Below are 13,282 nucleotides of genomic sequence, written 5' to 3' on the forward strand. Positions count from 1 at the left end.
ATTTTGTATGAAGGGCATCATCAGCTTTGTCTTGAGTGCGTGCATGCATGCTCAGTCACTTTAGTCGTGTGTGACTCTTTGCGACCCTATGAACTGTAGCCCGCCAGGCTCCTGTGTCCAAAGGATTCTCCAGGCAAGGATACTAAGGTGGGTTGTCATGCCTTCTCCAGGGCAGCTTCGTCTTAACCGTCCTCAAAATGTGTAGGTTTGAGAGGCTGTGAGTGTTGAGGGGAGGGAAGGCTTGATAGATGGTGGTCTTGACAACAGTACACGGATTTCTGGGCCATCTGATTCCTGATGGAGGCACGGACTCCTACAAAGGGGAGTCCATAGTGCAGTCATAGTGCGCTCTTCCAGCAGCGGCCTGCAGGGGGCACTGGTGAGGAGGGCTCAAGCTACTTCTTGACTTCTGCTGAAAAGAGGCTTCCGGGAAAGAAAAAGGGCAATGTTGCCCTAATCTCAGTTTGTCATCCACTTCCTTGAAATATACTTAGAGCTTAATTTCTTATGCTAGTAAGCAGTGTACTGAAACACTTATGAAAAAATATCTTTGGATCAGAAATAAATACATCTGATGACTCAGTAGCTGGGGAATATGGTGATGCTGCAAAAGGGCAAAGATGCTTGCTGACTGGTGTCTGAGAGAAGTCACGCAGAGTATATATATCCCAAATTAAAATATCTCCCCAACTGCTAATCATGGTGCCAGAAATGTCACAGTTAGAGAATCGGGGAATCTCAAGCATAACTGAGACTGAGAAAAAGCAACATGGTACCACAGAATGAATGCAGTATTTGGCATCCCACTGATCTGTGTGTAAACCCCAGCCCAGGGTCTCATCAGCTGTGTCATGTCAGTTAACTTGCTCTAATTTTCTAACCTCCCCGTAGATTATTCACACACCACGGGGAGGGCAAGTTTCTGTTGGGTGGAGACAGGTGTCAAGGTCACATTCCTGCTCAGGGAGACCATGGAAAGATTGTTGATTTAGGACACGAGGAGTGGCTGGCTGCATGAAAGAGAAAACTGAAGAGAATGTTTAATGGGCAGATGACATATGTGGACATCTGCAAAGTATAGTGTATAAATATGCACTTAGACTTTAAGCCCCACAAATATCCTAGATCTCTGCATAATCTTCAATTCATAGTATTTCGCTGTGAGGTATTTGAATAAAGAGCACTTTTAGAAAGAGACACTGTAGAGACAATTCACCTCTAAGTTCTCTTCCACTTACAGATTCTAGAATTCATTGAGAGTGTATGATAATTGAACAGAAAAGAGTCTGGGCAAAGTTATAAAACAGGAAAATGAAAGTTCAGTGTTTTTCCAAAGGTATGCAGGACCCTCTTAGTGTATTTTGACCATTCAGGGATTTCCCCTCCACCCTCCCTTCCTCGTAGCTCAGATGGTAAAGAATCTGTCTGCAATGCAAGAGACCAGAATTTGATCTCTGGGTCAGAAAGATCCCCTCGAGAAGGAAATGGCAACCCACTCCAGTATTCTTGCCTGGAAAATCCCATGGACAGAGGAGCCTGGTAGGCTACAGTCAATGGGGTCGCGAAGAGTAGGACATGACATAGTGACTAAATCAGCACTCCCTCCCTCCCTCCCTCCCTCTCTCACACACACACACAGATGCCCTCTCATGGAAATGACCCACACTGAGATACATAAGCCTCTCACCACCCCACCACCAGTGCCCCAACCGTCAGCTGAAAGACCACTCCCAGAGAGGCAGTGCGGTGGAGTTAGGTTAGGAACACAGGCTTTGGCAACTCATGACACTGGGTGATTTGGGGGCAACTATTTAACCCTTTTGAGTTTTGCTTTTTCTGATGTAAAAGGGGATAATAAGAGGCCCTTGACAGTGATACAGCACAGACTGAATGGGGTAGAGTGTTTAGTCTTGTGCCCAGTGCACAATAAATATTCAATAAATAGTAACTATGATTTATTTCCTTGTTTTTTTATGAGCACTGTTGTTCTGTTGCTCTATATATTTTCTTGCTGCTGCTGTTGTTGATTCCCTGTTGATATGTCAGGATGCTGATAGCATCAACCCCTGAAGTAATGCACATTATAACAATTCTGTACAGCCTCACCCACTCTGGATTTTCTCCAGCCCACAGACACAGAGAGAAGGCAGCTGATGTATTCTCCACTGTGCCTGTGCCATTCACTTACCTAACAGTCAGTTTGGGGGTCCTTTGGCCCCTCTCACACCATACAAAAGAGTAGGAGTTTTGTCTTCAGGGGAGCAGGGTAAGCTGAAAATAGGCAGATTGTTTCCGAGTCTTGTTGTTTCCAATTGCCCTATGCCCATCTCTTCTTCAGTGCTTAAACTTCTTTTTAAGTTTTTTCAAAACTTAAATGTTTTTATTTACAAAAGTCAAGGGTAAAAGGTATAAATAGAAATTATTCCATAATCACGAAAAAACTAAAGGCAAGCTCTAGGTAGTGAGCTGCTAGAGGATATTGCATTCTACAAATGTATAATGTGATCGTGTATTTCCATTCATTATTTCTTACCTGGATTGATTGTGGAAGGAAATAATTTTCTCCTTTAGCTCCATATTGCTTGATCCACAGCCATTGTCTCTGGATTTCCAGAATGAATAACCCACAGTTGTCCAGAAATAACGTTTATTAAGCAACAATAAAACACACAATAGAAAAGGCCTTATAAGTAAAACTATATATTTATAATGCTTTATTTTTTTTTGCTCCAGTACTCCACAAAACACTACAGACAGTAACAAAATAATTCCGTAAATATTAAAAACTTTCAAGAGACTTGTAGGACATTCTTTATCATATGTGAGCATCAACAATGCCACGGCTATTAGATACACTATTAAACACTATCATAGATATCTTTCTTGAATTAGGGCTATGATTAATATTTTTACTCAGAAGTCATAACATTTACACATACCCATACACAAGAGAACAGTTCAGAGTAAGTGAAGCAGACACTCCAGTGAAATGGAATCATCTGCCTGTACAGCATTTAAAGGTATTACAGTGTTAACAAGAGAGAAGTCAACACACTAAAGAGAAATATTGGGGTTTGCTTGAGATGGGAGGGGTGAAAATAGGGCAATCAATGAAAGCTGCTTACATATTTTCCATTGCTCTCTTAGCAATGTGCTCCCTTCCCTTTTCTGCCTTTTCTTGGTTGAGGTATTCCAGCACTTTCACTAACAGATCTTCATCCAAGTACGGTCTGTTGGGAGTATCATCACTCTTCGGGGTCCCTACAGGGAGCCTTTTGCTTACTGAGGCCAGTTTGTCAGTCTCCTGAGAGCTGTGTTGACTCAAATGCTCTTTGAGGGCCTGCTCAATTTGGTTCTCATCCTGTCGATCATCTTCAGTTGAACCTTGACTGGGAACTCGCTTCGCTGGGTTGGCATTCATGATCTCAGGGTATTTAACCAGCATCCTGGCCAAGTATTCTCCTAATTCTTGATCCTTGTCATTCAGGTTCTCATATGCCATCTGTCTATTTTCAACATCTGGCATCCAGACAGCTTTGGGGAGCTGGTTAGCTTTAGATCTTCCAGGACCATAGGGCAGTTTTGACAGAACTTTCTCTCGGTTATACTGATTGGGAAAATATGGAGGCTTTGGATTTGCAGCACTCTCCATCCCTAAAAGATTTAGAATGTCCTCCACACTGAGCCCCTCCGGTAGGGCCTCTGCCACAGCATGACCAGGTGCTTTGGGATAGCCATTCTTGGAGAGCATCTTATTTTGGAACAGATCTGGATGGTCTAAGTCAACCTCTGAGATGTCTTCAGGTTCAACAGGAATCTCAAGTTCCTGCTCTGGTTCCACTGGCTTCTCTCCAGTTTTGAGCATGTCAATCAAGTCTTCAGGGGGTATCTGTAAATTCCTTGAGATTTCAATCAGCTGATAAATAGATTGAGGATCAAGTGGTTTCTCAAAGAGCCTGGTTGCTCTTTCCCCAGTTTGCCCATTCTGGGACCTCCCATTTCCCGCAGCATTCACTAACCTTTTCAGATAGGTAATTACTTTGGAGACATCATCTGAGAGTTGGTCTTTACTCTCTTTCCGGAGATCTTCATCTTGGAGGCTCAGCTGCCCGGAACGCTTCATTTCATCATTGATTTGCTCAGTTTTGTCTGCATTCTCTTTGCTGTCTCTTACCTCTTCCTGGGTTTGACTCTCTATTTTTTCCTCTACTGGGTTCCAATCTTCTCCCCCAACCACGTCTTCATAGGCAATGTTATTAGCCTTGTAGATATCATCTTCATCATCTGTGTAAAGTTTTTGCTCCTCATCAGCCCTCTCACGCTTCTGGCTGTTTGGTCCCGTCAGTTTCCCCAGCTCTTGGAAGACAGATTCCAAGGTAGCAAGATTTTGAGGAGTATATTGTTCCTCCACTATTTCATTTGTGCGTTTGAAGGGGTTGTCCCTGGAATTCTCTTCATACATAGGAGGGAATCTCATGTGCTTGAGCTTTCTCTCTGCCCACTGTTGAGTCTCATAATCATCAGGCATGTCCATTGGAAAGTTCTTTTCTGAATTCAAAGTATAAGGCCTGTTTTCCTTTGGGGCAGACTGGGGCTCATTTTCAGCCTGTCTCAAAGCTTCAGCTATTATCTTCATCCATTCATCTTCACTCAGGGAATCCCTCGAACTTTCTGGCAAGTCACCATTTTCTTTTTGCTGAAGGGGAACAGAAACACCTTGGTAGGGGTTGTAGTCTGGGCTGCTTTCTTCTTTGTGAGCTTGTTGTCGGAGCTTTTCTATGTACTCCAAAGCCCTGATCATTTCAGGACTGGGAAACCTTTGGACATTTTCCAATCTGAGATCTGGTTCCTTCTGAAGGAGCTGGTTTCTCTGAAATGAAGCAGCTTCAGCTTCAGAGAGGAGGAAAATTAAAGGGATGAGAGACATGACTGCTCCAAGCCAGTGAGTCTTAGCTTCTGCCATGTTTGAAAGATTTCCTTAAAGCATAGAAAACATGAGTTAACACAAATGAAACTGACTATTTGACTCTATAGCAAAAAAAGTAATTAATCATTGAGGGGGAAAAAGAACATAGTATAGATTACTCCACATTAATTTAGGATGACTCTTTTTGAAAACTATAAATGTATCATACACAATCTTCACAAGCTAACCACAGGAATCTTTAGCAAAATTGTTGCCCATTTTGCATCAAATTTATATGGCATTCTTTTGGTTAAAATAATAGCAAAAACACTATATGAGGTTTCTCAAGCATGATTTTTTAACTGATAAGACATGTTTTGTTTTAGTATACATTATTTCTGTTAAAGATTTTTCCAAGATGAGTTTTAGTTATTTGTACAGCATTTATATTGAAATCACTGGCAGAAAAATTAGATGGCTCAATTTAAAACATGCATGTACACACACATAGAGAGTTATATCCTTATCAAAAACCATGTGGTTTAATTACTGACTTATCCATCTAATTTGTTGTAGAAACACAATAAAGGTGACATTACTATATAAGATGAAGTTATATTCCATGTTAATGTTAATCATACTGAATTCTCTTGTGGATGAGTCTCATTCATACATATTTTCAGAAATAACTTGTCCTTTAGTCTGATACCAAATCATATTATTAATTTTGGAAGGTCTGTACCTTAATGACCTCCAGAATATGGGTCTTCTCAAGTCCAAGCTAGTTGGCAAACTTAACAAAGTTTTTTTATTTTTAATATCCTCAAAGCAGTATTTATTTACTCAATGAATTCCAAAATATTGAATTGAGAAGTCTGGTATTTTATAATCATTCATCTTGATTGATGTAATAGCACACATGGTCCTATTAAGATACACAAGCACAATAGTCAGAATTGCAAAAAAAAAAAAAATCCATGATATCCAGTGATACTTATTTCAGTGTAAATGTACCAATGTACCAAAATATAAACTGTTTTAAAACATCTGTGCCCCATATTTCTTCTAATAATTTTACTGTGACTGTCTTGTAAAACGAAATCATGATTATATTTTCCTCAGTCCTCAAGAGATATAGTAAATAATAACAGATGCTACAGAGAGAACATAAGTTTTCTGAACCAGTCTATTTCTGAACTTGTAAGTGTTCAAATTCAGCTTGACTCTGTGTCTATTTGGGTGTGGACCTATGAAATCTCAAATGACTCATTCTGTTAGAAAATTTTAAGATAATCACTATGTAATTCCCAAGAAAAATGCATACAGTGTATTGAATTCTTCCATTTAAATTTTTTCATTCATTCTTTTTCTTCAAGGCCTTATAGTCTCTTGTATGAATTAGCAAGAGGATTAGTTTTTACATGTTTTACATTTGGCATTGCTAACATTGAAATCTATTTTAATATGTGCAATTTTGTTACAAATAAAGTAAAGGAATTTTATGTTTGCTCATGATATCTTAACTGAATTATGGTTTTGTGATATATAAGTTAAGTTATTGGATATCATTATCTGTTAGCTTAGACATCAATTGTAGAAAATATCATTGTTCACTAGATCATATTGGTATTTAAGTAATATTTTCAGTTTCTAGAATCTAAAAATGTTGTACTTACAGAAATTTCTTTAGTACAGACTTATTTATTAAAATGATTATTTAAATTAATTTTTAAAATATGCACTTACATTAATTTGGCTACTTAATTTACTGAAGGGAAAACATTTAAAAGAAAACTTCTAAAATACTTACTATGAATCAATATTTACTAGAGCAAATTGTATTTATAACTTATTAGGCTTAAATAAAAGTACATTATGTATTCTTCTTTATATTATTTCAGGATTAGTTTAGATTTGAAAATCAACTTTCCACATTGGCATTTGGACTAGCAATTTTAAGAATCTTAGTGAATGTATTTTCTTTGAAACCATTACCCTGAAGTATCCTTAACCCAGTTATATGCTAGGTTATATGCTGATCTTTTAAATCATTATTTTGTAGGTGAACTTTGCTGTGGTGTTGGGGTAGAATATTCAATGCAGTTATTTAAACCACAGGCCTACCAAGAGCTACTGTTTGGTCATTTACTCAGATTCAGTTTGGGTGACATAGTTATTGCCTTTGACTAAGACTCAAGGGATTTTTTTAGGTGAACTGGTAGCAGCTTATCTAAATAGTGAAGGTGGTTTTAACAGTTCTGATGTTCTATGTAGAGTTTGAACCAAAAAACCTTATAAGTTAAAATGTCTTTTCTATTGAAATTATACTAGAGCATTGACAAATGCAACTGGATTTATCAAATTTGAGCAATTCAATTAGTTAGGATAGAGGAAAAAGAAACACTTGTGCCATTCAAATTATTTAGCAAAATGTTGTACAACCTCTTTCAACCAAAGCATAATAATAAATAATTTATATGGTTATAAATGTTTCCTCATACATTTCAGTTATCTCTTTGTAATCCATGGTCATATCCAACCTAAAACCCAAGATAATATTTCCCCTGAATAAACGAAGAAGCTCGTTCTAGTCTTACTTTGCTAGGACCAAAATTAGTAAACAATAATGTAAGCCCTTTCAGAGCATACCAATTGAGAAAATAATTTTATACAGTTAGTTAAATTTGAGCTCTTGCAAAGTAAATGTCAAAGAAAAAACAAGCAGACAAACAAACCTAGCTCCAAAATTGGTTACTTCTATCACCGGAACCTGTTTAACAGCCTTTGAATCATCGGACACCTACTGTTAAGAATATTAAGTATATAAATTGTATCCCTGCCCTTGTATCTGGTCCTTAGGGGAAGAAACAATAAACTAAGGAAAGAAACAAAATGTCAGGCTTGGTTAACTTTACATTAATAATGTGTATTGACACAAATATCCTTAACTTTTTCATGTTCTTATATATGATTATCTAAATAACACAATGGTTAATAAATACCTGACAGCAAGCAGTGTAAATCACAGATGCAATCATGCATATATATGTACATATATACAGTGTCCTTAGGTTGCCAGATGAGCAGCAGGTTGCCGATCAGTTATTCTATAGATATAAGCTTGCCAAATGGTCTTTTTCTTCTTAGCTAGGAATTAAGGAGAGAATACGCAATTTAGAACTTTCCAGTAAGTAGAAGGGAAAAGCAGTCTTACCTCTTATTTATATGGCAGAGGAAGTCCACAGCATGTTCCTCCTGGTCCGCGGCTTGAGGGGCTCGGACCGTTTCAGCACCCGGACAGCTCCTCGGCTTTTAGAGAGCCGCCGCGCCTGACTCCGCACTGCCACACTGACGTCACCCACTCAGCCACAAACCGGAGCACAGTCGAGCTTTTTCAAAGAACCCGAGAGAAAATAATCACTTTATAGATTTAAAAAAAAAAAAAAAAAGTTGCATGCTTACGCCACCTGTCTTTCTGTGGCAAAAACTGCAGTTCCCTTTCTTTTAACAAAATCTTTGAGGCTTGAAATAAAATGCTCTGCACACTTTCCCTTAGAAAAATCCATCAGATAGACGTGGCTAATTGCAATATAATCTCATCTGTGTCCAAACAGCTTGTGATAAGGGTTTCCTGTTGCTATTGTCGTTTTGTCATCGTTGTTAAAAGAAAGTTTTACAGATAAGGACTTTTTTCTTCAGTGGCCACAAAGAAGTTACATTAACATTCCTCGATATGCTCCAAGAGGAACAGAATACACGTTATGAATATGAAGTCGTATTTCATATCATAACCACAAGTAGCATTGTTTTTAAAACCATGTTTATTTGAATAAAAAAGTGTTCTCTTTTTTTATGTGAGTCGACCTCAAGTTAGGATTTTAGTCTACGGTTTCAATATAATTTTGAAGTGTGTATTTCTAAGGACTCAGGTCTAATAGTTGATAATTCTATATGAATCTGTTGGCATCTTTTACAACATCTGATCTCAAAAAGGGAAGATCAGAAGTTGAAAATACTTTCAATAAGAAAAAGAAAAAAAAATATTCGCTGTTTGAGGAAAGTGTGACACATATGCAACTGTAATTAGTTTGTAACTGAAAGGAAGTTATACTATAAATATTTTCTTCCTCCAGTTGAATCAGATGAATCGAATACATTCCATAAATGTGACCAATTCAAGGAATAATATAGTATTAATACTTAACTTCCAACCTCTCAGACTTGTAGTCATAATCATTGTTGTGCTTTACCAGGTAACCTGATTATATAGTTTATAATTTGTATAAGTCTAAATTTTTAACTTCATTTCATTAAAGATATGATTTTCCTAAAAACCATATATTTTGAAATAAACTAAGCAAAAGAATCTTGCTATATAAAAGATACCTTTGTCTCTGTTAAATGAATAATTAGCCACTGATTTACTCATTCAGTAAGTTGTAATGCCTACTAAGTGCTAGATACAAAGATGAATAGTATCTACATGTATATATGCATATATATTTGTTAGGTTGGCCAAAAAGTTCATTTGGTCTTTCTATTAGATGTTATGGAACAACCTGAACAACCAAGCTTTTTGGGCAACCCAATACATATATTGGTCCAGAGGGGATAAGAGACAAACAGGTTATTTTTATTTTAGGATAAAAGACAACAGATTATTTTTATTTGATATAAATTGAAAAGCACTAAGAAAGATGTCAGCCAGCAGACACAATAGGGAGCATTGTTCAGTCTAGAAATCTTAGATGGGAAGGGTTCTGGGAAAAGAAGCTTGAGCTGAGGTTTCCATTATCAAGTTTTGCTTAATGATTTCTAACTATTCTAGGTAAACCACAATACTCTTTAACTCCTTGAGGAAACAGAAATAGTTTAAAACCTTAGGAAAAAAATAATCTTGAGAAAAGTAACCCTTGATTTTCTCTCTTTGATCTCCTGGTTAAGATATTTCATTCCTGATGACTGGTCATTTGTGGATTGACATGGAACTCATAGGCTTAGACTGGAGTCCTATGGCCAATTTACCTAATCTATTTATGCCTCATAGTGGGTTTTTAGCATCATTAAGGTTAAGTGCTAAGTTGATGAGACCTGAGTTAACAAATCTCATTTCTCAACTGCATCTCAAAAAAAATAAGTTCATTTGCAGGTATCTTTGTTAGCTTTGCACACATAACATTTTCTTAAATCCTGACAAAGATAAACCACTCTGAGTTTCACATAATTTACTTTCCAGTACTTCTGTGTGGCCAGTTGAACTAACCAATATCAACACAGCATCAGAAAATTCCACAAGATTACTCTTAAAGGGTTGACTTGATTCAATAGAGGTCTCAACAACCCTCAAGGAAGTCACTCTTGATCAGCTAGTGCATATATGTGAAACTAAACTTTCTGCAAGGATCAGAAGGTATAGTTCTTCTAAGATCCCATAGTCAAACTCTTTGCTGAGAATGTCTTTAATTGTCAAAAATCCATATAAAACCTCATTCAAAAACTCCAAGTAGAAGTGAGATATCAGGAGGCAACCAGTGGGATGGACTGGCTTTATCAGCTAAAGGTAGAGCATTGAGAGAGCAATGAGCCATTTGTGAGTAACTGAATTCCTTTCTACTATATAAAACCATGATAAACACCTACCATTTACTGAGTTCCATTATGTTCCAGGCACTGTGCTTGGAGTTTCGGCAATCTAATTTAACCCTTGTCAACTATAATAGGTAGCTCTATTTGTCTCCATTTTACAGTTGAAGAAACTGAAGCTCAGAAATAACTCAGTTGGCCACTGTTTCCTCTCTCATAATTGGTAGAGGTAAGTTTTGAAGTTAGCTCTTTCCAAAGGTATAGCCATAATAAATACCATGGTTTCAGCACTCTAGCTAGGTGATAGGAATACCGAAATGACTATGGCTTGGATCTAACAACGAAAGATCCAAGTCTAGAATACAATCACTTTGACAAAATTCTCAGGGGTTGTTCCAATTGTTTTTCCTGGTCACTGCTCAGGTGGTACAGCCCCAGACTCCTATTTGGGGCAGCAAACATGGAAAACAAGAGTCACCTCCTTGATGCTATGGGGCATATGTCTTCCAAATAAGAGAGTAGTTACTGAATTTGGAAAATTCTATTCAGTGGCCTGTGTTTTACGGATTTTTCAATGAGTTATACTTAATATATCTCTAAAAGTCATTAATTTTTTTGCCATTAGTTATTTGTTCTAAAGGGAACTATATTCTCTAATAGAAATCTATTTGGGAAAAAAAAGTTAAAATGCAATATACACAGAGAAAGCAAACTTCTTGTTGACTCTTTTGGAGCATGTATAATATAGTAAAGATAACCTATAAATCTTTTTATCACTAAGCTTGAGATAAGATAATTTTGAACATTCCTCACAAAATTTTAATTTTCTGTTAGCTCTAAATTGCCAATTATCATTGCCTCCAAGAAGCAAAGCTCTATATCTTGGACATTTTCAAAATAATCATGTACTGTATATGATAATGGTTTTTACTAAATTAGTTTGCATGCTCACCGTGGTGCTGTTAAGATCAAGCTAATCATTCACAACTTAAATTTAAGTAATTAGAAGGGACTCATTCCTTTTTATGATCAGATTTTCTTAAATCTTAGTCATTTTGTCCTTTCTTATTCAATTTCATATTTCATTTAGACCAGATTCTGAATTTTCCTATCATTTGCACATGCAATTCTCTACCTTAGTAATCCTTCAATTTGAAATGTCTCTTCCACTCCATTACACTTCTCATTTTGTTTCAATTTATATGAAAGCAATTAAGATCCAGAAGACCAATACATCTTCTTTCTTCTCTTTCTCTCCCCTCTTTCCCTCTTCCCCTTTTCCTCTAATTTCCTCCCTCATCCCTCTCTCCCAGAAAACAAGATTTTCATGGAGAATCCAGTCTGCAGCCTTATTTTATACAGTTCTTGGAGTTCTCACAGCAAGTTCACTGGAGTGGTTTGCTATTCCTTCCTCCAGGGGATCATGTTTTGTCAGAACTCTTCACTATTACCCGTCTGTCTTGGGTAGCCCTGCATGGCACGGCTCATAACTTCACTGAGTTAGGCAAGCCCCCTTGCCATTACAAGGCAATGATTCATGAAAGAGGGCAAACTCTGGGAGATGGTGAGGGACAGAGAAGCCTGGCTGATGTAGTCCCTTGGGTCGCAGAGTCAGACATGATTTGGCAACTGAATTGCAACCAGTCTGCAGCATATGTGACCTGAGGTCCTCCAGCACTTGCTGAGGAACAGAGGTGGTCTGTACTGTCTTCCCTGAGCCCCTCAAGGCCTGGGATCCTTTTCATTGCTCATTTGTCCCCTGTTTTCCTCTCTTCCCTCCTTCCTGCTCTCCTTCTTTATACTTCTTATTGACGCTTAACCTCCCTGATGTGTTGCTTCCAAAATTTACCTAAACTCTTCTAATTATAGTACAATGTATTACAATAAGTTCTAATTTATTACAATTTATTTATTATTATACTTTGCTACAATAAATTACATTTTATTACAATAAAACAATAAATGTTCCTTCATGACATAAGATGACTTTAAAAAGAAAACTCACTATCAAAAAAGAGTAAAATGTTTTTCTACTTCCCTTGCAAAAGCAGAGCTTTTCAGAGAACATATAAATTGGAAACTTCATACTGTATAAATATTAATTTTGTAACTACTTAATACTATAACTACCTAGTTTTTCAGATGACATTCATTTGGACAATTTGACATTGACATTGAAGTTGCTCAGTCGTGTCCGACTCTTTGCGACCCCATGGACTGTAGCCTACTGGGCTCCTCCGTCCATGAAATTTTCCAGGCAAGAGTACTGGAGTGGGTTGCTGTTTCCTTCTCCAGGAGATCTTCCCAACCCAGGGATCGAACCCGGGTCTCCCGCATTGTAGGCAGACGCTTTACCGTCTGAGCCACCAGGGAAGTCCCCATTTGGACAATGGCTGGCCAAAAATAAGTTGTGTTGAATTAACATTTTCTCATGCCTACTGTCAAGGCTTCAAACACTCCACTTTGGAAATTTTTATCCTCTCAAATTATCCTTATGCAAACAAACTGTCTTTATTTGTTAGAGCTTCAGGCACTGCCAGAAAATTATATTTAAAAAAATTTTTAAGAAAAAATTTTTTTCATTATAGGAGCACTTTCTTTTTTTCTACTGTTTCACTTATTTTGTAAAACATTTTCCTAGTACTTGAGTTAAAATTTTAAATTTCACATAAAGAAAACCAAACTACTTATAATTGCAGTATCTGTTTATTCTTTGTAACGTTTTTGCTCCTTTTAGCAATTACTGGTGGCCCCATATGGACTAGATAACATTTAAGATCCTTTCTAAGAACC

At 37.2% G+C, this 13,282-nt stretch overlaps 1 protein-coding gene across 3 annotated transcripts; it reads right to left on the reverse strand.

The window, feature by feature from the left end:
• Window positions 1-2,699: 2,699 nt before the first annotated feature.
• On the reverse strand, window positions 2,700-8,274 carry SCG2 (secretogranin II). Of its 3 annotated transcripts, XM_044937889.1 has the most exons (4): window positions 8,121-8,259; window positions 7,909-8,053; window positions 5,649-5,831; window positions 2,700-4,977 (listed from the first exon to the last, which is right to left on the reverse strand). In XM_044937889.1, the coding sequence occupies exon 4, from the start codon at window positions 4,961-4,963 to the stop codon at window positions 3,122-3,124; it is 1,842 nt and encodes a 613-aa protein (XP_044793824.1). In that variant the 5' UTR covers window positions 4,964-4,977; window positions 5,649-5,831; window positions 7,909-8,053; window positions 8,121-8,259; the 3' UTR covers window positions 2,700-3,121. The 3 variants fall into 3 exon arrangements, with proteins under 3 accessions (XP_044793824.1, XP_006069757.1, XP_006069756.1); XM_006069695.3 differs by lacking the exon at window positions 7,909-8,053 and having other exon boundaries at window positions 8,121-8,262; XM_006069694.3 differs by lacking the exons at window positions 5,649-5,831; window positions 7,909-8,053 and having other exon boundaries at window positions 8,121-8,274.
• Between the last annotated feature and the right edge of the window lie 5,008 nt (window positions 8,275-13,282).

Source organism: Bubalus bubalis, chromosome 2, assembly GCF_019923935.1.
Source record: "Bubalus bubalis isolate 160015118507 breed Murrah chromosome 2, NDDB_SH_1, whole genome shotgun sequence".
Lineage (NCBI taxonomy): Eukaryota > Metazoa > Chordata > Mammalia > Artiodactyla > Bovidae > Bubalus > Bubalus bubalis.